Raw genomic sequence first — 25032 nt, 5'->3', positions numbered from 1 at the left:
GTTGGGGTTAAAGATTACTCCTCAACCGTCGAAAGTTGATGTGCACTCTGGAGGTGGTACTGGCAGTAAAGAGTTGAGTCGAGTTGGTATGATGAGATGCCTTGTAATCACGTATTGAGCTCTTTTCTGGCTAGACTGGTGACCCTCAATTTACCCACGGAAGCCACGCCTTACGTGATAGTTTTGGGTAACGTACCCTTCCTTTCACCAGGTACCTCAGAGAACTTTTATCAACAAAAAAATAAAGTCATGCACTGGCTGGATTTGAATACTGCTCTGAGGGTCAGGGTGGAAGAGTGGATCAACATGGTACAAAAAGTGAATTGGGTAGGTAGGACCAAGAACTTTTCTAAAGGATACTGTATTATTAACGCTTTCAAGCCGCATATGGTGAGGACAATTATAGCATTTATTAGGCGCCCCCCTTCTAGTGGCCCTGCCGCTTCTATTTTGGCCCTCCCCTTGAGGTTTATTTATAGACCAATGTTTTGGGACATTTGGTTCTGTCCTGGGACATTCAGCAAGGGGTTGCCACTGATATGGTTCTTTCAAATCGATTTGCTCCCCTCTCTTAGCTGGATTTCTGTGACCGCTGGCCAGGAGTGGATCAGAAGGACATTCCAGCTCAGGTCTCACATGATTATCTGGCTTCCAGTACTAAGCAGTGTACATTTTTCAGCTGGAATATCGTTGGACTTATCAGCAAGTTTAATGACACTAAGTGGCTGACCTTTATTAAATATTAAATGGGTCACCATGAACTGCTATTTCTTGGAGGGTTATAAGACATTTTGTTTTGCTTGCAACCTCATCTCATTTGGGTAGATCAATGGGGCGGTTGATTATTTTTGGGTCCCTGGCTATTAGAGGAAAATTTGACATTTTATGTACAGGAGCCTCTACCTTGCAAGCTTTAATATTCTCTGCTGGCTCCAACTAAGTTATTGTTGAGCTTTTACAGTGCTAAATCTCTCTCTTTGGGGATATGTAACATTCAAACACTGGGCTCATATTTATGGAAGTTGAAAGGTCTCAATATGTCCACCATAAATATCATGGTTACCAGTGATTTTAATGTTAAGTTATGTGGGGATCCAAGGGTAGATGGGGCGCACACCTCAGGGTGTTTTGTTATGTCTAGCATGCATATGGAACATACCAAACAGGGCTAAAGCCTTAATGTCCCCTGAAACGAGTTTGACATCGTTTCATCAATAGACAAGATGTCTGCCACTGGGAGGAACATTAATCTTACTTTTACGGGGAGTGGTTGGGACTCTTTCATTGATTTTATCTTTCGTTCTGCACCTTTTTTCCTGATATCTCTGAATTTGCAATATCCATGAGTTACTTTAGCGATAACAATTGAGTGTGTGTTTCAATCTGTTGGTCCTTCTGGGTGGGCTCAAAGGGCCCTTTAAGGTTGCTGATGGACGCAGGCGGATCAAGTGGTCTCAGATAATTCCAGATCTTTTTCATATCTCCCTTTATTCCCAGTGTAAGGAGATTGAAATCTGCACATCCCACACAATTAATCCATTAAACATCCCGGAGGCATTCTCTGAGATTTCGGGCACCGTCTCGACTCTTTTGGAACCACCAGTGTCGCAGCAACATTGTACGTTGCCGAGGTGCTTTGACACAGGTTGCTCCCAGATAATGAGAAATCTTAAGAGAGCATTGAGCGCTAAACCTAGGGATTCTACCCTGGCTTGTATAAATGAGAATTGGCTAGACACAAAAATGACTTAAAGGGGGAGGTCTGGTCATACTTAATGGAGGCTAGTATCCTGGAATGTAGTTCCAAATTTTGGAGTATAGTTAACAGTAATCTTTTAGCAGTAGATGCAGCTGATCCCCTGGAAGCGCACATGACCGAAGACAGCTGGGTGGCTCACTATGAGGAAAAAAATTATTATCCACCTTCTGCACTTAGTAGGGGAAAGGGTGTGGTAGAAGTAAAGCTTTCTTGATATTCTCCTCAGAAGAGGTCAAGAAAAGTATCATGGGGTATCAAGGGGTTATCTAAGAACAAGGCCCACGGTTCCATTGGGATTCCATCTGACCTCATTGTACATGATGTGGAGGCCTGGCACCTGTCTTATTAATGCAGCAGTGATGGCTGGTGCCCCTCTGTCATGGGCTTCGCCTATCATTGCACCCGTCTTTAAAAAGGGAGATAGGAGCAGCATCCTCTGCTATAGGCCAATTCCGTTGATTGACTCGGTCATCAAGGTGGTGAGAAGTATCTTCCTGGACAGACTCTCCTTGTGGGCCGACGACAATAACATTTTATCTCAAGTCCAGTATGGATTTCATTCTGGTAGGTCAACTGTAGATCAGTGTTTGTATTTGTATCTGGTCCTAAGCAAATACACTGTTGCATGCCCCAGTCCCATTCACTTGGCATTTTTGAACCTCTCATCTGCGTTCAATTGGGTCAATAGACCCAGAAATTGTCAGATCATGTTGTTTATAGGGGTGGACCAGGACATTGTTTTATTCCTGTGGGACCTTCAAAGAGATACCATGGCCATGGTACGCTACTCTAAAGACCTTAAGGTAACACACCAGTTCCAAATCCAAAGAGAGGTGTATCCTGGCCCCATTAATGTTTTTATTAATACATTGATATATCAATAAGAACTAGCTAGAGGCGCAAGACTCTGTTATGTACGCTTTATCTGGGAAACCATTGGGTTTGTTTAAAAAGCCCTCACCCACCAACCTAGTTGGTGGCATGCTTCATCATCGGGCCCACCACAGTGACACCTAGCGTGCCCCGGGTGTGCTTCAACGCCAGTGTTACTGCGGAGCTGGTATACTTGCTGAGTGTGATGTGTAGTGAGTGAGAAAGTGAGATTTAAAAGCTATACAGTAGGTCCCAGTACCCGAGGGTAAGATAGATACATTTTATTAACTGGGCCCCTGTTAGAGGATAAAAAGGCTGTCGGACGTGTCGGTGAATTTATGATTCCCTACGTCCAGTGCGGTCTACATGTTTCAGCCAGGCCTTAAAAACTGGCTTTCCTCAGGACCATTAAGTGAAAAAGTGCAATTAAATGATACTAAATTATAGTGTTCGTTGTTTAGAATGTGTCGCACTCCCTAAAGTGCGTCTATATGTAGAGGGGGATTCCCTCTTGCTTTAGCTACATATAACATAAAGGACAAAGACAGACATACAGGTAGAGTCAATTAGCAGGGTGAGCTGGTAACTCAAAACATTGCCGACTAGTAAGGTGTGTGCTCGTCCTATGTTGGACTAGGGTGTGGTCATGTTCGTGACATGACTAGTGATTTTATCATAAGACAGAGTTGGTGGTGGTGAGCTAAGACAGCGTAATTTTAGACATGGTGAGGAACTGGTAAGTGAATATATTGTATCCTCACACAGGCTAGTATCTGTCAAAGCCTCCTTGGGTCACTCGGCAGAGAAAAAGACCCTACAATAAGTTTTAAAGAAAGCGCGGTTAACAAACAACCTGTAAGGAGAGAACGTTGCTTACCCCAATACTGGTGATCGACTGTGTTTTACTCACGGAAGTACCGGTCTGGCTCCTCCTTGGACCTGTCGTCCTTCTGCGGTGCCCAGATTCGAATTGTGAGGGCCATCGCTCGGTTTTTAACTAGTCCGGTTTATTAGCTGCACCTGTGTGGTGATGGAAATAGAAGAAAGTGCCTCGCCCTAAGTGCCTAGTCATTCGAGCTACTATGCGCATGTGTGCAGGGGGGCAGCAGCTATAGCGCATGCGCATTATGACTAAGGGGCATGTAGCGTGTCCTTTTATTGCTGCGCGTGCGCACGAGGTTGAGATGCAGATTTTGCACTCATGGTGAAGGGCGAATAGCCACATTATTGTTAACGACCACATGTGTGGTGTGCAGAGGGAGTATGTTGGGTTTACATACTCCTTTATTAATTTGGTGTGCTGGGAGCACTGTTCTGCGAAGAAACGGGGTAGAGGAAGGGACACCCTGCACAGACGGGTGAGCCTAGTATCAAGCTAGTGTTTGGTTGGTAGGTCAGGTTACTCATGGAGTGAGGGAATTCCATGGTATTGAGTCGTTCAGGCCCTCAAGGTGGGTGGAAAGGCGGTATATCCAGCGTTGTTCTTTTGAAACGAGAAATTTGTCATTCATTTCCCTGGTTTCGAACTGTTCAATCACAGTCCTTGTGAAGTCATTCGGGGTGTGGTTGTGAGTCAGAAAATGGTCTGTTAATCTGCTAATGTTTTTTACACATCTGATGGTACTCCTGTGTTCTGTCATTCTGGTTCTAACTTTCCGTGTGGTCATCCCAACATATCGGAGGGCGTATCTGCAGGTTATGAGATACACTAAGTTTGAGGAGTTGCAGTTAGTGAACTGCCGTTGTATCCAGGTTTTTCCAGGTTCCAATAAGAGGGATTTCGAGGGGGAAGTAAGGTGACAGACACTGCAGTTATTGCATGGTTGGTGGCCAGTTAGTTTTGGGAGGCCCCAGGCATTGACAATGGTGTTCTGTGCTGTGTGATTCTGTGGCTTTGGTCTGGTTGATACAAGTTGGTCTTTTAGGTTTTTTGCTCTCTTGTATGCGAATCGTGATTTTTCCCATTTCCTTGAGCCTGAATTGATGATTCTCCAGTTTTTATTGATGATGCTGGACACCTGGTTTGACACAGTATTGTATGTGGTTACACATGTTAGTTGTGGTTCCTCTGGGGGTTTTATGTTGGTCTCCAGGAGGGCTTCTCGGTTCTGGTTGCATGCCCGTTTGCAGGTTTTTTGTATGATTCTGGTGGGGTATCCTCTGTCCTTTAGTTTGTGGACTAAGGCTGTTGATTGTGATTTGTAGTCCTGGGTATTGCTGCAGTTGCGTCTGATGCGCAAAAATTGCCCATAGGGCAGGTTCTCCCTCAGGGGTCTCGGATGGAAACTGTCGAACCTGAGGAGGGAGTTCCTGGCTGTCGGTTTGTAGAAGGTTTTTGTGGTGAGGCCACCACCCTCAGCCTTGATGTTGAGGTCCAGAAAAGGCTGTTCGTCCTGGCTGCTGGAACATGTGAAGCGTAGATAGGCGTCACAGTTATTGATCCATAGGAGGAAGTTGTCGAGTGATGTTTCGTCGCCTTCCCAGATGATGAGGATGTCATCAATATAACGGCACCATATTTTGATGTTGGTGATGTACGGGTTGGTAGGTCCATGGATATGGGTCCGTTCAAAGTGGTGGACGTATAGTCCAGCCACGCTGGGGACAAAAACACTCCCCATGGAAGTCCTGTTTGTCATGGGTAGAATGTGCCTTCATATTCAAAAAGGTTCCTTTTCAATGCTAGAGTGGCGCAGTCCATAATGAAGCTTATAGGGGTTTGGTGTTCCCAATGAGTTTCCAATAGAACGTCATGTAGAACCTGTAAAGTGGCATCTTGGGGGAGACTAGTATATAGACTTTCGATGTCAAGTCCAACCAGAATTTGTGTTGTAGGATCAAAGCTGATGTCCTTTATGATATTGAGCAAGTGTTTCGTATCCTTGATGTATGATGGTGTCTTTTGCACCAACGGGTTAAGGAAGAAATCACAGAATCGTGAAAGTGGTTCCAGTAGGGATTGTATGCCAGATACGATGGGTCTGCCGGGTGGTGGTATGACCCCTTTGTGCACTTTTGGCACTATGTAGAAATAAGGGGTTTTGGCATTTTTTGTGCGTAAGTAGTCTGCCTCTTGTTTCGAGATTTGTTCCATATCACAGGCATTTTTTACTAGATCATTGATGGTATTTCTCAACTCGTCTGTGGGGTCTGATCTTAGACGTTTGTAGTTGCATGCGTCATTTAAGAGTCTGCGACACTCTTGGTCATAATCAGTTTTATCCATCAGGACGATGCCCCCTCCTTTGTCTGCTGGCTTGATTACCAGGGATGGGTTTTCTTGTAATCGTTTGATAGTTTCACGGTCTGCATTGGAGAGGTTGTTGAAGGTGTTTTTGGGTTGTAGGAGTTCTATGTCCGAATAGACTGCCTGTTCAAAGGCAGCTATCTCCACCGGTATGCTTGTAGGTGGTGGGATGAAGTTGGATTTGAGTCTTAGACTAGTTTCGTTTTGAATTTCATCGTTTATTTCCGTTTGTTCTTGGTGTTGTTTTTCGAAAAAGGCTTTTAACTTTAATTTCCTGAAGAACTCAGCAAGTTCCACATGTAGCTTGAAGGTGTCAAGTTTGGTGGTCGGCACGAAGGAGAGGCCTTTGTTGAGGACTTCTGTTTCCTTCTTTGTAAGTAGTGTACTTGAGAGGTTGAACACCAGTTGACTGGAGGTGTCTGTGTCTGCTATTTGCTCGGTCCTGCTTGTTCTCTGGATTTGTTCCGTGTGTTGGAGCTCACGGGCTCTTCCTCTGGTGCCCAGTGCACCTGGGTTGTCGTTCTTCTCTTTCCGCGTGTCCTGCAGCCCGTTGATAAAAAAGGGTACCTCTGGTTCTGGTTACCTGGGTAGAACGGCATGTGGCCCGGTGCATACATCGGAGGGTATCCAAAGTATGGTGGTTGTAGGGGACCAAATTGTGGAGGTCCGTAGTTATAGTTCTGTGGTGGTCCCTGCCAAGGTTGTTGCCAGTGTTGGCCAAGGGGTCCTCTGCACCATGATTTGTTTGATCCTGTACTGGAGTTGCTAGAGGCTGAGCTGTCGTCACTCGAGTTGTCAGAGTCTCTTTTGGGAGCTGTATAGCCCTCATCAGCATAGGGGTAGGTTTTTGAGTAGCTGAACCTTTTCAGATCTTTCTCAAATTTCTTGGCTTTGGTTTGGGTAAGGCATTCCTTGTATTCAGCCATTTCGCGGTTCTGATCATCTTATTTTTTCTTGATGCCTGTAATTCTAGTCTTGAAATGAGCTTCGGTGGCTTGGATTTCTATCATTATTGCATCCGAGAGCCGTTTGGCGGTTTTTATAATCAGGATCAGCCAGTCCCTGGTGCAGTGCTAGGCGATCTGGGCCCAGTCCTTTCTAAAGGTGACGTCTTCTAGGAATATTCGTGGGGCATTGGTGACAAGTAAGCCTGTGGGTGCAGTGTTGGTTCGTAGGTACTGTGCTAGGATTAAGCCATGCAGGATGGTCTGTATCCTGTTCCGTTTCTTCTCTGTCAGTGTGTCCCAGTCACTTGTCTGCACTATGGTGGTAGAGGTGTTGAACTCTGCCAAGAGAGCAGGGTCAGCTGAAATTTCGCTGACATCGTCCTCGGAGAAAGTGAGGCCGGGGTTTTCTGCCATTTCGGCGGTGGTTGGGTTGGACTCTCGCAGCTGTGCGCTGCCTAGTATATGCCTGATCAAAGAAGAGAGTGTGGACTGGATAAGCTAGTCCGGATCCCCGATTTATATATGATATATCAATAAGAACTAGCTACAGGTGCGAGACTCTGTTATGTACGCTTTATCTGGGAAACCATTGGGTTTGTTTAACCCCTTCAGTGCTGATGACAAAGCCAGCTCGTCATGGGTGTTACCTGCCCTGCGCTTATGACGAGCTGGCTTTGTCATGAACAATGGGGAAGTAGCATCTGCAGCACCCAGCGGGAAAACCCCTAGCAGCCAAGGTGTTAAAAAGCCCTCACCCACCAACCTAGTTGGTGGCATGCTTCATCATCGGGCCCACCACAGTGACACCTAGCGTGCCCCGGGTGTGCTTCAACGCCAGTGTTACTGCGGAGCTGGTATACTTGCTGAGTGTGATGTGTAGTGAGTGACAAAGTGAGATTTAAAAGCTATACAGTAGGTCCCAGTACCCGAGGGTAAGATAGATACATTTTATTAACTGACCCCTGTTAGCGGATAAAAAGGCTGTCGGACGTGTTGGTGAATTTATGATTCCCTACGTCCAGTGCGGTCTACATGTTTCAGCCAGGCCTTAAAAACTGGCTTTCCTCAGGACCATTAAGTGAAAAAGTGCAATTAAATGATACTAAATTATAGTGTTCGTTGTTTGGAATGTGTCACACTCCCTAAAGTGCGTCTATATGTAGAGGGGGATTCCCTCTTGCTTTAGCTACATATAACATAAAGGACAAAGATAGACGTACAGGTAGAGTCAATTAGCATGGTGAGCTGGTAACTCAAAACATTGCTGACTAGTAAGGTGTGTGCTCGTCCTATGTCGGACATGGGTGTGGTCATGTTCGTGACGCAAGGAGGCTTTGACAGATACTAGGCTGTGTGAGGATACAACATATTCACTTACCTGTTCCTCACCATGCCTAAAATTACGCTGTCCTAGCTCACCACCACCAACTCGGTCTTATGATAAAATCACTAGTCATGTCACGAACATGACCACAAAGTTGGCTCCTTCTCCGTGCCAAAGACTAGTGTGTTTTCTTATCTGACTTTGATGTTCAATTCTGCATTGGCGTCCCCTGGCTGGTTAGCAAGAAAAATTTGGATTTTGTTTGGGCTAATTCTGCTGTTTTTAACTTTTCTTCACGGCTGGCTAGCAGACCCACTGGGGATCTATTACAGCTCTAAAGGGCCAAATGTATTTCTAAATAGTGTATGGGAGTGAGATTTGGGGATATACCACCGAGGATGGGTTGCAAATTGGTGAAAACTCTTCTGAGATGATTTCTGGGTGTCCCTCAAAGCACCCTCACATTTTCGGTGCACAAATAAATGGGAGTGGCTTATCTAACTGACATCACAGCCTGTTGCCCTCTCTTCCTCGGGCTGAATATGTAGTCTAGGCCAGGGATCCAACTGAGCATAAAGGATTGTCTCTTAACTATTTTCACCACATTCCCTGGTTGAAAAATACATGAGGGGCTTTCTTTTGAGTTCAGTTACAGAGATATACTTAGCAGCCCTGATGGGATTTGCAAGGCAGATTATGAATGGGGGAAATACCATTTTTAGACAAAAGTTGTTGGCAAGGGAAGAGAGTGCCTTACCAAAGCTCAGTGTCCGTCAGCACGTCATGTTGAAAACTGTGCCTTCCACCAAGCCCCACCTCCTGTGTGTAAAAAACAGTTAGGACTGTTTTTTATTAACTATGTTTCGGCTGGACCTATTGCCTTATTTGTTAGCTTACCCTTGTGGTAGGAAAAGGGGCCATAAACGTATGTCCTGCGGTTGCGGCAATAGGTCTCCGCAGGTCACGCTGCATTTTACCACATTTTGCAGTTTTTGTGCTGCGCCTAGGAAGTTATATATTATCCCCATATAAAAAAGGGCTAATTTTACCCAGGTTTGACCGGCCTTTATGTATCTGCAAATGCACTCTGGAGACATTATTGTTAGCGTCCTCAAGTTGCTGTAAGGCTGAGAAAAAGTTTTGATTAAATCCCTTTGGTGTATTAGGAAGGCAGTCTGCTTTTTAAGGCTCCTTTTACAGGATTTCTAATTGTAATTTATCACCTAATCTATGTTTTTACGTGTTTTTATATTTTGTAGGTAATCTATTTTTTTTAAATTGTATTCTTTGAGGTTGATTTTTAGCTGCTGTATCAAGCTATGGAGTTTCACTTTTATGTTTTTTTTTTTACCTCAAAGTCCGAATAAAGTTTACATTTATTGATTGAAGTGTTAGCCCTCAAAAAAATGAGTGCTACTTCCCAGCACCCACAACCACTGGAACAAAATAAGCACTATATAAGCATAATAAAATTGGCAAGTTTCATGTGCTACGGGTAGCCGATATCTGGGATTCACAAGAGATTGTGCTTAGTAATAAGTTATTATATCAAGGCATAGTTTTATATATGGAATGCATGGCCTTCTGGTGGAAGATACAAAAAACAGCATACAAATACCCTTTCTCATTAAGAGCTGCAGTAAGGTCGCGTAATAACCAATTTCTGTTAAATATAACACTTGTAGAAAGGGTTTCAGGCTGTGGTCTGGCCTGTTGTCAACCTTTGTAATAACTGTAGGGACAAGATATATCCCTTTTGCTGTACCTGATACAGTGATGAAGAAAACACATTTAACCCCTAATCTGTATTTGATGTTTCTAGAAGTTTGCACTAGTCCCTAACCAAGCTCCAATGTCTGTAACTGTCAGACAATAGGCTGTGCATATGCCTATTTACTGTACCTCTTTGGACACTGAATGTGGCATCCGATATCAGAAGGTCACTCAGTTAGTTTTGTTAAGAGGAAAACTCAAATGTAATGAGTAGTTACCTTGGGTTTGCTTGTGTGCTCATTCAGTGGGGACCTGGCGTGGCATTTAGGGGTGGTCTGTTCCAATTGCAGCACGATTAAGGCTGATTTACATATGACTAGTTCCAGTGTGAGACAACATGGTGGGCAAAAAATGGTTAACCGGATTGCAGCTCAGAGAGATTATCAAAAGCTAGGAATAATTCAAGCAATCCGCCTATCACTTTTCAGTTGTCCACAGTTTTGTAGTATTTACTTTAGCGACCTGTTATCGTCTGTCTCCCCTCCACCCTGCTTGGAGGGACTTTGAATACCCTCTTGATTCCCTCTTTCTTTAAGGACAGTGTTGCAAGTTCCTACGGGTGCTGGATTTTGTGTGTGTTCTTAAATGACATATTTACAGGAAATGGTGCAATACTTGGGATCTCTTGTAGGCCTGAATAAGGCTGTGTTAATGGACTTGGCTTCTTTGCAACTCTTACTTCTTTATGTTAAATAGGTACAATGCTTAACTATGATACTGTCCCATTTTTCTAAATCGAATGGAGTACTCCGGGTTTATTGGTTGTACTTCATGGTTGGTTTGTAATCGCAGTTCTTCTGGAGGTTCCCATTTTATACATGGCAGCTTATTTTTCCTGTAGCTTGTGTGCTTGGATGTCTTTTTATTATGGCAGTATGTGTCATCTGTGGGATGTGGCTTGTTCTGAAATCCTAATCCTTCCTGATCGGGTAGCATCCCTTGATGCAGTCGACCATAAATTTTAATGGACTCCTTGTGAAGTTCTGCTGCATCATGGGTACAACCCTAGAGTAATTTCACTCGTCTGTTTGTAGCCAACAAATTCAATTTGGTTCCTCATCAGTGAAACCAGTGAAAAATGACCGGAATCTCCAGTAACTCTGATTTTATTCAATATATATTCTTGAGTCCACTTAGACAGTTAAGCCTTCAATATCCACTTCAGTTCTACATGGAGCCCTGTAAGATCATCATCAACTTGGTTGAAGAAAGTGTTCCATATCAAATAACAGTTGAGCTGTGCTTTTGACTTGCCAGACCAACTAGGTGACAGACTGACTCGCCCAAAGTTGCAAAAAGTATCAGAGAGTAGTTTGACTCAGATCTTTTCTTGCCTGCAGCAGTAATCGAAAACCTAACTGTCCATCCCATACTGCTAGGAAGGATTCCACTGTTGCTTTAGCTCCATCACCAGATTAAAATGCCTCAAGCCTTGGTCTATGGAGGCTGGATTACTGCAGTTTTGTCTACACCGGCACAAGAATATTCGAGAAGCCTAAGAGAGATCAAAAAAAGGCACCAAGGTTATTTAAATTTTAGGAACCATTTCCATATTTCACTTGCCCTTCTAGAATTAATTGCAAAGGATTCTTGTGGCGCAGAGAACAAAGTTTAGATTCCAATGCATTGTCTTGAAAAGAAAGGAGGCTAGGAACTCAAAATATCTCCATTGGCTGTTTACAAAATACTTTCTGAAACAAAATATCAGTTCTACCAAGGCTAGTCTGCAAATTCATGTTGATTCAACTCAAGGAGTCCAGTATGAGGGCTGAAGTCAGCCCGCCTCACAACAGCTCTACTCTTGAACACTCTGGATCAAAATCTGAAAAATAAATTCAACATGGTAGCTTTAAAAAGAATCTGAAAACAAGCATCTTCAAATAAGCTTATCAGTGACAATATCAGTACTATGGAACTTGCATTCCAAAATGGGACAGGTCCATGTGCAAGTTATTTGACCGCCCACAAAGCCCATATGACATCAAGGCCCTTATGCCCTAATACTCTCCAACCTTAGTCAGTGGACTTTCAAGAAAGAGGAACATTTGTTACTAATACAACTTTAACTTTCATTGCTTTCAATAATCTAAGAAACAAATACATGTGTGCGGGTGTTTCCATCTTCCAATTGAGTTCTTTGGGTACAATCCCTGTGATCCCATTAACTGATGGATTCCAATGGTTTTCTTTCCGATACCTCCAGACCAAGCAGAGCCTGAACATTCTAAGACCCTCACTGACACATGCTCTCTTTGTGTTAAAAAGCTGCCATTGTTATGACACAAGAGCACACAGAGAACTGTGATTATATAGGTAACTTTTACTTCCTTTACAGTGACAGATGTCATATGGTAATAGCAGTGGATACAGTGCTACTCATGGGAATGATGCTAAGTGATGTAATCTGATGCCGGGATAGGTGCTCGCATTGAAGTAGTGAACATAGGATCTTCAGTAGGAGTAGGGATACTCTTTGTTGCAACAACCTGAGGTCCATTGGACTGGACTAAAAGACCCAGAACCCCCTGCTGGTGAGGGAAGAAAAGAGGGGCCCAGATGTGCTATGTAGAGCACATTCAAACATGCTGTGCAGGACGCACCCAGTCATGGCCCAGGCAAGACTGTGCTCTACTTTGCAAGTCAGAGTCCATAGGAGGCTGGGCTTAGCCAGTCCTCGGGGTTCTTTATGCTGGCCTTGGAAGGAGCAATGGGAAAGGAAAATTCACCACTGGTAAAACATGTACTTAGACTAATATATTAGCTGACTTCCTATCTGGAGCAATCAGTGTCTTAAACAAAGGGATTACTATTCTTAACTCTAGAATTAAGGCTACCCATCAGCTTATACCACCTAGGTGGAAGTAAATGAGGTGGTAGTGTCCCCCGCTACTCCAAATAACTCAAAATCAAGACAGTTGAGGCAAAGCAGACTTGATAGTGGAACTACAAGTGGAAATCCATGTCACATAGTGACCCTCTGTCAGCAATATCCTCATCACCTGTGGCATTTGACAACCCCCTCTGCGAAAAAAAGAAAATCCAGGTTGGGAGAGTGCATCAGATCTTTAACACTGTTTTCATCTAAAGGTGCATCCAATTGGAATGGTGGAGGTTACTTCTCAAGTTTGGACTTGCAAGCCTTGCAAAAGGCAGTAATGATCAACTTCAATGTTTGCAACATTTGAGGTGAGGTTGAACGAACACTTGGTTAAGTTTAATTTGTGCAACATGTCCATAAAGAAAAGTCGATACTTGTTTTGGGGCCATCAAGGACTCACAAGACATAATTACTACTGTTGATGTAAAGACTAGTTGAATCATTGTAAAAGTGAAACCTGAGAGCAGGAATTATACATTGGAGGAGGGGATGCAGGACAAATTTGAGCAGGCCCTGCAATGAATATAAATGATCAAACCAATTGCCACCTGATACATCTGAATGCCTCAGGTGATAATAATCTGAACTATCTGGACCATCCAACAGAGGTGACCCCTTATGTCCTGGTGCTGATTAATGTCAGCAAAGAAAGAAAGCTGGTCTGACATTAACTAAAATAAGTTTGTGCACTGTATGAAGCCAAATATTGGACTTGCAGACAATATTCTGAGGTTATTATGATGGTGAGGAGGGTGAATTGTGTGTGAAAGGACATAAAACCTGTTTAAAAGAATGTGCTGCAATAAATATTAGAACCCTAAACCAGGTTGTGAATATCTTAACGAGGCTTAGATCATCTCCTTTAGTCACTACGTAGATATCAATTGTTCCACTGGTATATTTCTTAAAACCCTAGAACCTTTTTCAGAGACCAAGGGCCAGATGTAGGTAAAATAGATTTACCGATTTTTAATTACCGAATTTTACCGATTCGGAAATTAAAAATCGGTAAATCTAAGGGGTGGATATGTAGGCATTCCAGATGTGCTGGAATACCGATTCGGAAGAATTTGGTATTTACCGATTTGGTAAATATCGAATCGGTAATGCCCATTCATTCCTATGGGCTTTGAAGCCCATAGGAATGAATGGGCAGTACCGATTCGGTATTTACCGAATCGGTAAATACCGATTTTCACAAGGGTGCAGGGGGTGTCACTTTGACACCCTCTGGCACCCCCAAAACAGGCTCGGGTGTCATGTGGCAGGCATACATGCCCTAAGGGCAGGTCTGCCTGTCACATGGCATAGGTGTGCATGCACACATGTGCATGCACACCCGAATCGGTATTTTACCATCAAATTGGATTTAATGGTAAAATACCGATTTGGTAAGGCCTCTGGGACGCTCAAGAGTCCCACCTACATCTGGGTGCCTCAGAATCGGTAAAATTACCGAATTTTTATTTTACCGAATCGGTAAAATTACTGAATTGGTAATTTTACCGATTCGGTAGAATAATGCCCCCTACATACCTGTCACCCATTTACCGATCGGTAATGGCCAAAATCGGTCGTTACTGCTTGGTAAATGGCCTCAAACGGCCACCTACATCTGGCTCCAAATCTCAGATCTCTCAACTACTCAAGTGGCATAGAAACCCTTTGGCAAAATTCACATGCCCTACAGCAAATATTTTCACCTGTTTAAGTGCTTTTGTGGGCACAGAATGACACTTGTTGATAAATGAAGCTCAAACAGTGCAATCCGGATGGGGCAGATATTAAAATCTCAAAGTCAATAAGATTTTTTTTTAAATGAGAGCCCTCACTGAGGAAGCCAGCATGTGTTGAAAATCCAGAATCGATGGCAAGAAGGATGGAGAAATCTGAATCCATCTTACTGATAGGTGTTACACATGCCCCATTGAGAAGCACCTGAGAAGGTGTAGTGGGTACAGGAGGATACAGTTGATTAAGCCAGATGGCACTAGTTTGAGCATCCTATAGTGAAATGCGGGGAGCCTACAAAACAAATTCAACAAGGTTTAATTGGTTACTTTCATTGAAAGATATTCAATCCATTGTTTTAAAGAGACATTATCATTAAAATCACTCCATAATATTAGGTATATGACATTCCAAATGCCAGCAAATAAAGTCAATTCAGGAATAGCCAAAGAAGGTCTGTCTATGTATATTTCTAATCTAGTGAATGGGAGTGTGTAGAAATATCAGGCTGGTGGCGCTTAATATAGCCCCCACTGCCACTCTATCCATTTTCCCCTATTTTGCCTATGAAAGTTGAGCAGCTTCTTCTACATTTGAGATCTGGTTCTCCGGTCGATCCAGGTCCCCATGGGATTTTGCAGTTCATTCCGGATCAAATTGCTTCTTCCAGAAAAAGTCTACAATCGAATTCTTTTAACAGGCATTTGTCCTCAGTCTCGGAAAGATGCAACTGTGGTCCCTCTTAAAAAGAAGCCTTACTGTGATCCTGAAGATCTTAGTAATCTTCACTCAATTTCTCTTCTGCCTGCACCAGATAAGATATTGGTAAAATATATCAATCCGGAACTGGTTGCATTCATGGCAGCCCTGGATCTCTTGGATCCTTCACAGAATGGGGTTTGTGGTGGCCATAGTTCAGAATCTGTGCTGTTGGCAGCAATGGATCTCATTTGTTGCCAAGTTGATCATGGAGGATCTGCCATCTTGGTGCTGCTGGACCTTTCTGCTGCGTTTTACATGGTGACCCCGTCCCGCCTGCTTTACAGACTCCACCAGGCAAGGTTGATGGACCCCGCTCTGACCCAGTTGGAGTTCTTTCTCACTAACAGATGTCAGATTGTGAGCTGTGGTCAGTTTAGGACAAGCCCTTTGCAGCTGCCCTGCGGGGTGCTGCAGGGGGTGCTCACTCAGCCAAAGTTCAACTTTGGCCAAGGGAGCACATAAAAGGTGATCAGGTCTCGCAGCTTCAGTGTACTTTTGTATGCAGATGATACACACATTATTGTACCCATATCCAATGATATTCCGGAGGTGGCTAAGAGGTTTAAACACAGTATGATCAATATTAATAACTGGATGAAAAAGAATTGGCTTAAATTGAATGCCGATAAGACAGAAATCTTGATTTGCAGAGAGCAAACGTCAGTATGGTCTTAATTGTGGTGCGCAGAATTTTGCGGCCCTTTACCTCTTCCTGTTATAGATGAACAAACTTTAAGTGTTTTGTTGACACCGCTTTCCATCTGTAATCTGGTGAAAAGGACTGTGGGATCTTCTTTGAAAATTATCAAAATTCTTAACTAGGGTTTTCCTTTCATTTCAACTGAGCTCAGAGTTGCAGTTGTTATTGCCCTTATTACTTCTCACCTTGACTACTGCAATTCTTTGTATTTAAATATCAACATATCCATGCTCAATAAACATAAGACTATCCAGAACGCGGCTGCTCAGGCTGTCCTGGATATTCCCAAACATTTGTCATTCAGAGAGGGCATTCTCTCTCTGCACTGGCTGCTTGTCAGGAAGCTTGTGATTTTCAAAGCTCTTTGTCTAGTTCATACTGTTCTCCACTGCCAGGTTCTGACACACCAGTAAATGGCTTTCCACTGGTACATCCATAACAGACAGCTCAAATCGCTCTTAGGAAGATGGAGATACTGAGATTTCGTAAAACCAGGTGGGGGGCACAATCTTTTGGGCCGCTGCTGCCAAGTTATAGAACACTCTTCCTGCCCATATTGCTAGACTCTCCTCACATGCTTCCTTCTATGAGCAACCTGGGTTTTCTCCTTTGCATAATGCTGAGTTTTGGTCTCCTTACTGGTAGTGGCTTTTGACAAGCTAGTGCTTTGACACCCTCAGGTATAATGCTCTCTTCAAATCTCAAAAATGCGAATTAACTGAATATATAATAGCGCTGAATAACCTTAGATTACAACTCCATAATTTTGGACCTCATGGCACTTGCTTTAGTGACTTCCTATTTACCCTGTATGTAAATGGGCTTGAGTCCACCTTGTTATCAGCTGCAGCAGATTGCCCCAAGGCTGGTGACAGATTTTCCCTGTGTTGTTATATGCGGATTATGCGGTTCTCATGGCTCAGACCACTTAGTGGCTGAACATATGTCTGGCCAGTTGTGTGTCTTTCATGGGGAATCTTGATCTGGCTGTTAATTTTTCAAAGTCATACCTGATGCTTGTAGGTCCCAAATCAACTAAGAGCAAGACCTTTAAGGATGCTAATTCTACCCTGAAGGCATTCCCCTATTTTAGGTTTTTATTATATGTAAATAATTGTTAGAAATCTTTGTTGGAGGCTAAGAGACCTGAGTTTCAAAAACTATGGGGACGGATTTTAGTTTTGCACAGAGGGTTGGCATTAGGTTGCCGAGGGATTTCTTAATAATGTGCAAAGCTAAGTGTTTCTCTCAGCTATGATACAGTAGTGAGGTATGGGGGTACGCCAAGCTGGATCACATCCAAACATTTCAACATAATTTTCTTCATAGAATGGTACAGGTTCCACTCTCTACTCCAGCTTTTTCTGTTCATGTGAAGCTTGGACTTGATCAAGTGACAGATTTGATATCTCTGATTCAACTCCTGTGTTGGGTGAAGATTTGGCGTAGGGTGGAATTGTCTTTAAACTGATTGATCCTAGTGGACTGCCTGGTCCTTGACCGGGCGCATAGTATACCCTGGAGAGTCCATGTCAAAGCTGCTTTTACTACATAGGTAGGTCTGATATTTTTGATGATCCCACCTCTCTTTCTGTGTGGGAGGTGGTGGGTGTTAAAAGTTTGTTCTTACAACACTCACAACTAGAGAGAGAGAGAGCGCTTAGAGCTTCAGAAAATATCAGTTTAGGGTCATATGTAATTTGTTGCTAAAAACTGCAGGGGTTGAAACTGTATCTCAGCAAGGTTCACACACAGCACAGTAGGTTTCTGTTGGCCAGATTTGTGTACAAACAGTTGCATCACCTTTTTGCATCCCCCTTTTGGTGGGTATGGCCTGGGGCAAGGTTATCATGCAGCTGAGAGAAGATGTGTCCACAGGATGTTACATTTTACAATGTTTTGTTCTTATTATAGTTGGCTGAGGAAGCAATTTTTAACTCATTTGTTGGAATCTTTGAATTTAAATCAAGTCAGGCCAGCCTTTTTGTATCCCTAACTGCTTCCTACTGATCATGTTAACCTTACAGTCTTGTCCTTTTTACTGGCAGCCGTGGAGTCCAGAATATCTAGACCTGATTAATTGCCCCTTTACTCATTATTTATTGTGTAATTTATCCTGTGTTTTTTTAATGTTATAAATTCGTCAAGTCGGGTTTTTGTTTTGTATGCTTTTATGGTGATTTTATCAACCAAATTAAGATTTTACTGACTAACTGACCTCCACCGCTAAGTATGCAGATTGATTCTTATGTATGGTAATCCCAGATTATGTGCTATAAAGATGCTAGAGAAGTTAAGGTGGTTAGCAGAAGTGTTCCACAAATGAGTGTGGCTGGGAGAATCCAGACAAAGTCTTACCAAAATTAATACCAGAAACAAAATTCAGGTTAATGTTTACCTAGATGAGAATGCTTGCAACGTGGAAATTAAAGGGTCTTCTGTTCCAAACTCGAATACTATAAAAGATGAATTCGCTAAACCTTTTAGCAGAAGAATCATAAAGGTTCAACCACAAATTCAGAAAGTCTCATGCGACACTTAACGCTGTACTGAAAAAAGGTAATCAATCACAGAGTGAGATTGTGGAGTGAAGAAAGGCGTATAAAGGTGCTCTCAGATTAAGAAAATCATTATGGAGGAGGCAGCCAGTAAGGCGAAGGATAACCTGGCCTGCTGGTAATTTATAAATTGCCCAATGCTCAGATATAAGTAAGGTCTATCACTTGATGTAGCTATCAGGCCCTTGAATGGATTGCTCATTTTAGAAGTGTATATGTAATTGGAAATATGGTTGAAAAGGCTAATCGCAAGGAGGGGGAATCCTATAATCCCTTTCATTTCTAGTGAAGATTATGCAATGTTCATGCAAACCTTGCAAGAGGTAATCTACAAAATTATTAAATATCCCAATTCAAAACCTGCAGATCCAGTGGGGTCCCTTCAGATCTTTTGAAGGCTATATGTTCCAAAGGCAACTTGTAAAATGGAAACATGTATACTTGGTCTCAATCCTTAATTGTACAATCTATAAGAAAATCCAGTTGTAGAGACCTGATGTCTTTGTTGGATAAACTGGTTAAGGTGGTAGAGAGGACTATATTGGGTAGATTAGGACACTGGGTGGTATATCATCACTTTTTAACAGGTATTCAGTATGGATTTCGGAGGGATATATGCACTGTGGAATAGTGTCTTGCTTGAAATACACAATAGCTAAACTTGCCATGATTTACATGGGCTTTGTGGACCTGTCAAGTGCTTTTGACTGCATCATGCCATGGCTGTTGACGGAGGGTATGGGGTAGATGGTAATCTAATTAAAATAATTAGGAACATCTAATCTGTACTGATGCCAGAGTGAGATATGAATTTGATACAAAAGAGAAGGCATGGAGGATTTTGCTATACAGAGGGGGTTGAGACAAGGCTGTGTTCTCTTGCTCTTTCTCTTCTCTATACCCATAATTCAAAGAGGGTCTTGGTGGAGGATGCAAGGAAATGCCCCAGGTTAATAATCAGCCCATTTCTGTATTCCACAATGCATATGATATGGTCCTAAGTGTCCAAACTCTTGCCACATGGGAGATTTGGATCTTCAAATCAACTTTACCACGTCATTTGAAATGATCTGTGGTTTAACTGCCCCAGAAAGCAACACTTTAGTATACAAGGTATTGGTTAAATTATACATCTAACTTCTCATGCTTGGGGTAATATTTAGTACTGCTGGCACCTCGAAACAGCAGTTTAATGGGAGATATGATTAAATCACTATGGCTACTACTGTTCTTTTCTCCTTTTCAGCAAAGCTGGGACTAAAGCATGTGACAGAACTCTGCATTATTTATTGTCCCAAGTTTTTTAGCTTCTTAAAAGTCAGGTGTATGGGGCTGTGGTACTGTGTGAAAGATTACTCTAGCTGAAAATACAAGTCTGAAAAGACTTCTGTCGGTCCCCTCAAGTTATATGACTGCATATGTCATAGCAAATTAGACTTGCCATGTTTAGAAGACCTGAAGAGAGTACACTCCCTTATCCTAATGCATAGGGTGTGGACTAATCCTGAGGATGAGGTGGTCTTTAAATTAGAGTAAGGACAAGTATCTAATTTTTTAAGAAATGTGCATGGCGTAATTTAAAATTATTCTAGTCCCTTCTAACACAGAAGGACGTTCCAAGTGATGGGGGCAAGGAGTTGACTCCAGGACCAAGCACACATAAGTCACTATGGTTAATAACTTCTACAATATATCTATTCAGTCATCACAGACATTTATGCTCTGTTACTCCTTGTTTTCCCAGGTGAAATCTCTTGACGAGTCACATGACGTTGGACGGATTTCCAAGCAGTGGACTGGATTTGCCAAGGAGGCACTCACAGATGCAGACAACTTCGGGATCCAATTCCCTATGGATCTTGATGTGAAAATTAAAGCGGTGCTACTTGGTGCCTGTTTCCTAATAGTACGTTTTTCAAGAGTAACTGTCACATGTTTATGGTACAGTAGACTGCCAACAGTATTTCCTATGGGTTCCAGAGTAGGGTACACCATATCTGAGGTTTCCATGTGCAAGATGTACAGTTTCCCATACATCAGGCTGTTCGTAACCACAGAGTGGTTTTAGAACAGCCTTTGTAACAAGTGTGCAATTAGTTTGACCTTGTAACTCTGCCTACCCTTTCATTAGGGATCCACTGGTATCTGACGACTATGCTGGTGAGTGCACCATTACACACAAGTTCTGGTGTTTGAGAAATGTTTCACACAGAGAAAACTTTCCCTTGAGATAAAGGAAATTCATCATTAGCCTTTATTAATCAACCAGCAGCATCTTGATGAATATTTTATATCAAACCATATATGCATGGCTTTTGTAAATTGTCTCAAGAGTTTCACCGTCGGGTATTACTAAGTAGTCAGCTTTTACAGAAAAGACTCCACTTTTCAGTGCTGTGTACTGATGTGAATCCTGGCAGATCAAATAACTAGCAAATTTGAGTTTTTCCTGAACTTGTTCAAAGTAGAAGGAAGTTTAGTTGTACAGTAACCCTTTCAGATTTTCATAAAACACAGGCCTGCACCTTTATTATCTGTGATAATCTCACCGTGCTTATGAAAGTTTGCGTCAGGCCAAAACTATACAAATGCTTTTACCCAGGCTACTTGTAAAATATGGTGGTGTCTTGGCTTGACCCCTCATTCCTCAGGTGTCGATCTTTCAAAACTCTCTCCCTCTAACTGATAACTCCCAACTTAAAATATATTTTCCTTACTTCAGCATCAACATTGGGTTTTTGGCATGACTTAATCTCAGCAAAGCTTGCAGTTGAACATTTAGCACCACAACGATAACACAGCGGTCTACCATATGTCTGACAGTTCAATAAAATGTATAGATGAATCCTGAATATATCATAATTTTTGACAAAGTACATAGGGCCACCTAATGAGTTACCCTGGGGCCCTTTGTGAATTTTTTGTACTCCCTGCTGAGAAATGTACTCGACTGCTAATACTAAAAGATGCGCCCCAATAGTAGTACAAATGTATTGTATTAATCCACTGATTACATCAAAACAGTGTACAGCAATCATCATAAATAAATAAAAAATACTAGATGTATAGATTAAAAACTATAAAAAAAGACTAAACACGAGGAGCTAATACTTTGTATGAATAGTCTAGACGTTTCATTAGTCTTATAATAGATAATATTTTAGAATCAAAGATAATGTTTATCACGGCCTCCAGGGTAGATCTTATATTTGCCTTCTTGAAAAACAGTCGCAAGTAGAATTTTCTTACATACGAAAGTTTGAAGCAAATTTAAAAAATGTGTTTTAGGGTTTCAGTTGTAAGTCTACAAAATAGACAATCAGATATTCCTTTAACTGCTAGCTTTCATTTCCACTCAAATGTATAAACAGCAATATAGAACAGTCTGAATCTAAGGTATTTTTTAAAATGTAACTGGGCAAATTTACCCGAGATATTCTTGGTCCTTACAAACAAGGGTTTCAAAAACAAAATCCATGTGTTGCTACTTCTGTAGCATGGCCAGGTCGTTCTTCCTCTGTCTACTGAATAGAGTCCTTTGCAGCAGAGTTTTCAAGCCACTCGATTTAATTTAGACATTGACTCTTCCTTAGGGAGATTATGCTTTTCTAGAGCCTTTTTTGACAATGCAATATTCAGTTCTGGTTCCTTGTATGATGATTTCTTGGGTACCAGATAAATTAGGAATTTTAAGGTTATGGAGCTAGCCCTTGCCCAATCACAAAAGTAATTCAAGCTGCCTCTCTAGTGGAGTAAAGCAAACACAAAGAGATGATGGCTGGAGCGCTGAAACATTTCAAACACTCATCCCTAGTCACAGATCTGGATTGAATCCATCATTGTCATTGTTCTTTAGTTCACTTTGCCACCCCAGTTCAGACCCAGCCATAATCAAATCAGTCTTGACCCTGTACCTTTTGGGAACAGTCTAACTCGAACTGCCAAGCCAGGTCTTCCCGGACCTAAAACAAGCATTCTGGGACCGGTTTTGGGGTAACACCCCTTATCAGCCCGGCTACCTTGAATCCAGTGGCAAAGTGAGCTAGGGAACCATGTCTTGGCATACCCTGCTAACTTAGGGTGACCAAAGCAAACATAAGGAGATAATGGATGGAGAACTGAAACTTTTCAAACACTCACCCCGTCTCAGATCTGAGTTGAATCCATCATTATTCTTTAAATCACTTTGTCACCCCAGTCGAGAAAAAGAATGATGGATTTAATCCAGATCTATTAACTGGGGGTAAATGTTTGATTTGCTCTGCATTCCATCTATCATCTGTGTGTCTTTCGCTTTCTCGCCCTAAGTGCGCCGGATATGCCCAGATGTGGATCCTGGGCTCACTGTGTCATTGGATTCAAGCTAGCCTGGCTGATCAGAGGTGATGCCCTGAAACCGACCCATGATGCTTATTTTTGGTCCAGGGAGGACTGTTCCCATGAAGCACAGGGTCAAGATTCATTTGCATATGGCTGGGTCTAAACTGGGGTGGTATGGTGAGCAAACGAACAATGAATTTAACCCAGATCTATTGCCTGGGGGTGAATATTTGATTTGCTCTGCATTTCGTCCATAATCTGTGTGTATTTTGCTCTGTAGGGGAGTAGGCTCACAGTACCTATGAAATGTTGCCTCCGGATCTAAACTATATGAATGCTCAGGTTACTTGTAAAATATGGTGGAATTTAGCCTGCACTGCTTCCTCCACAGGTGTCGATCTTTCATAACTCTCTCCCTCCGATTGATAACTCCCAACCCAGAATGTTGATGCTGAGATGAGGAAAGATATTCTGTTTTTGGCATCACAGAATCTCAGGCTTGCAGTTGGAATTCAGCACCAGAGCACTCATACAGAGGTCTACCATAGGGTTGATAGCCAATAAAATTTACAGATGAACCCTGGGAGGTATTTTCATTTTTGACAAAGTACGTAGTTCCACATAATGAATAACTGTGAGGCCCTTTGTGAGTTAATTTTACTTCCTGCTGTGTAATTTACTTGACTACTAATACTAAAATATGTACTCTGTCAACTATTACTCTCAGAATTCTGAAGCAGACTGGACCAAACATCTAGAAGAAAATCTTTGCCATGACCGTTTTCAGTGTTCAAAGAGAAATACTTGCTTGCCTGTAAACTCTTCTCTGTACCTACTTTAAACCTTCCTATAGAAGTGGTAGTAACTACTTTATTTTGGTCCAGGGACCATGAAAGTGAAATTGCAATAAATACATCATGATAATAAAAAAATAATAATAATGATAATAACCGGAAAAAGGGAAAACAAATCATAAAAACATTTTAATTAAATGTAATCCATTGGATGGGCCTTATGAAGGACCTCATCTTCCTATATGATCTGGCAAATGTTGCAGTGTGGTCACAAGATAGAATAAGAAGCTGTTATAGGTATTTAAGAGAATATTGGCTGATACTTACCCTCTCTGAAAATATGGGCCCAAGCGCCACATGGGTAATTAGCAGCCATTAATACCCACCAGTGCAGGCAATACAGGATTTTAGCAGCCATCCGTACCCCTAGAGTTGTGTTCATCTGCACTGTGCTGCCCAGTTGCTTTTCATTCCCTTTCTCCTTCGGGGTAAGGAATATGGTATAAGGAGTCAAAAACCTTCCAAAGAGCTGAGAACTGGTTCCCATGGAATTATCCCTTTTGCAGGCCTGAAACAGTAGCAATAGCCAACAAATGGACAGTTCTGATTTCCTGGATAGATCCTAGGATTAAAGAAAGGGCGTTAAATCAACTTAATTACCTAAAGCTAAAGAAGTGACTGAATTTAAGAATCTTACAATCTGACATCTGGTGATCTGCTAAATTAGCAGATTGCTAAAATGGACTGTATTTAACTGCAAATGTGTAAAATCTGTATTTCAGGTCCACCAAATTAATATTTCTTTATCCATTTCTTTTCAGGATTTGATGTTTTTCGAGCACCAGCCAGAAAATAATAGACACTTGTGACCTTGACACTTCACATTGACTGCATTAACTGGCTAATATAAATGATTGTTATATACTTCTCAAAATATTTTACATATATTTTAAATTAAGTGATCAATATATTTTTCTTAAAGCAGAGACTTAAGTGTGCTTATGGTGCATAGGTTTCACATCAGCTTTGTTGTTAAACTGAATTTTAACCACTGTACATACACCAATTGATTACATTTGTTGTTGGACAGGGTGGGAGCAGTGCTTAATTGTTCCTTGTGTTTGCCAGCACTCTACACCTACAATTCTGTTCAACACTGATGGCACCACATGATGGCAGTGCTAGTCTATTTTTGAGCAGAGCATTAGAGCAGATAGTATAGAAATGTTATATACATCAGAATAACAATACATCGCCCAGGCCCTTCTTAAATGTTTTATCATATGGAATAATCAAACCATGTATATTGCAGTACGGTGGTTATCTGGGAAAAGCAGGACTCGCATTTGGTAGCATCAGGAGGGTG

At 42.1% G+C, this 25032-nt stretch overlaps 1 protein-coding gene across 1 annotated transcript in view; it reads left to right on the top strand.

The window, feature by feature from the left end:
* Positions 1–24535, top strand: part of LOC147683688 (phospholipid scramblase 1-like) — a 254558-nt gene extending 230023 nt beyond the window's left edge. The window contains exons 5-6 of the mRNA XM_086942565.1: positions 20297–20458; positions 24488–24535. Coding sequence (XP_086798691.1) covers positions 20297–20458; positions 24488–24535 — 210 coding nt within the window. The remainder of the gene's footprint in view (positions 1–20296; positions 20459–24487) is intronic.
* Positions 24536–25032: the final 497 nt, after the last annotated feature.

The sequence above is a fragment of the Lissotriton vulgaris genome, chromosome 11 (genome assembly GCF_964263255.1).
Source record: "Lissotriton vulgaris chromosome 11, aLisVul1.2, whole genome shotgun sequence".
NCBI lineage: Eukaryota > Metazoa > Chordata > Amphibia > Caudata > Salamandridae > Lissotriton > Lissotriton vulgaris.
Note: the sequence above shows the minus strand (reverse complement) of the source record. Positions and strands in the feature narration are given on the sequence as shown.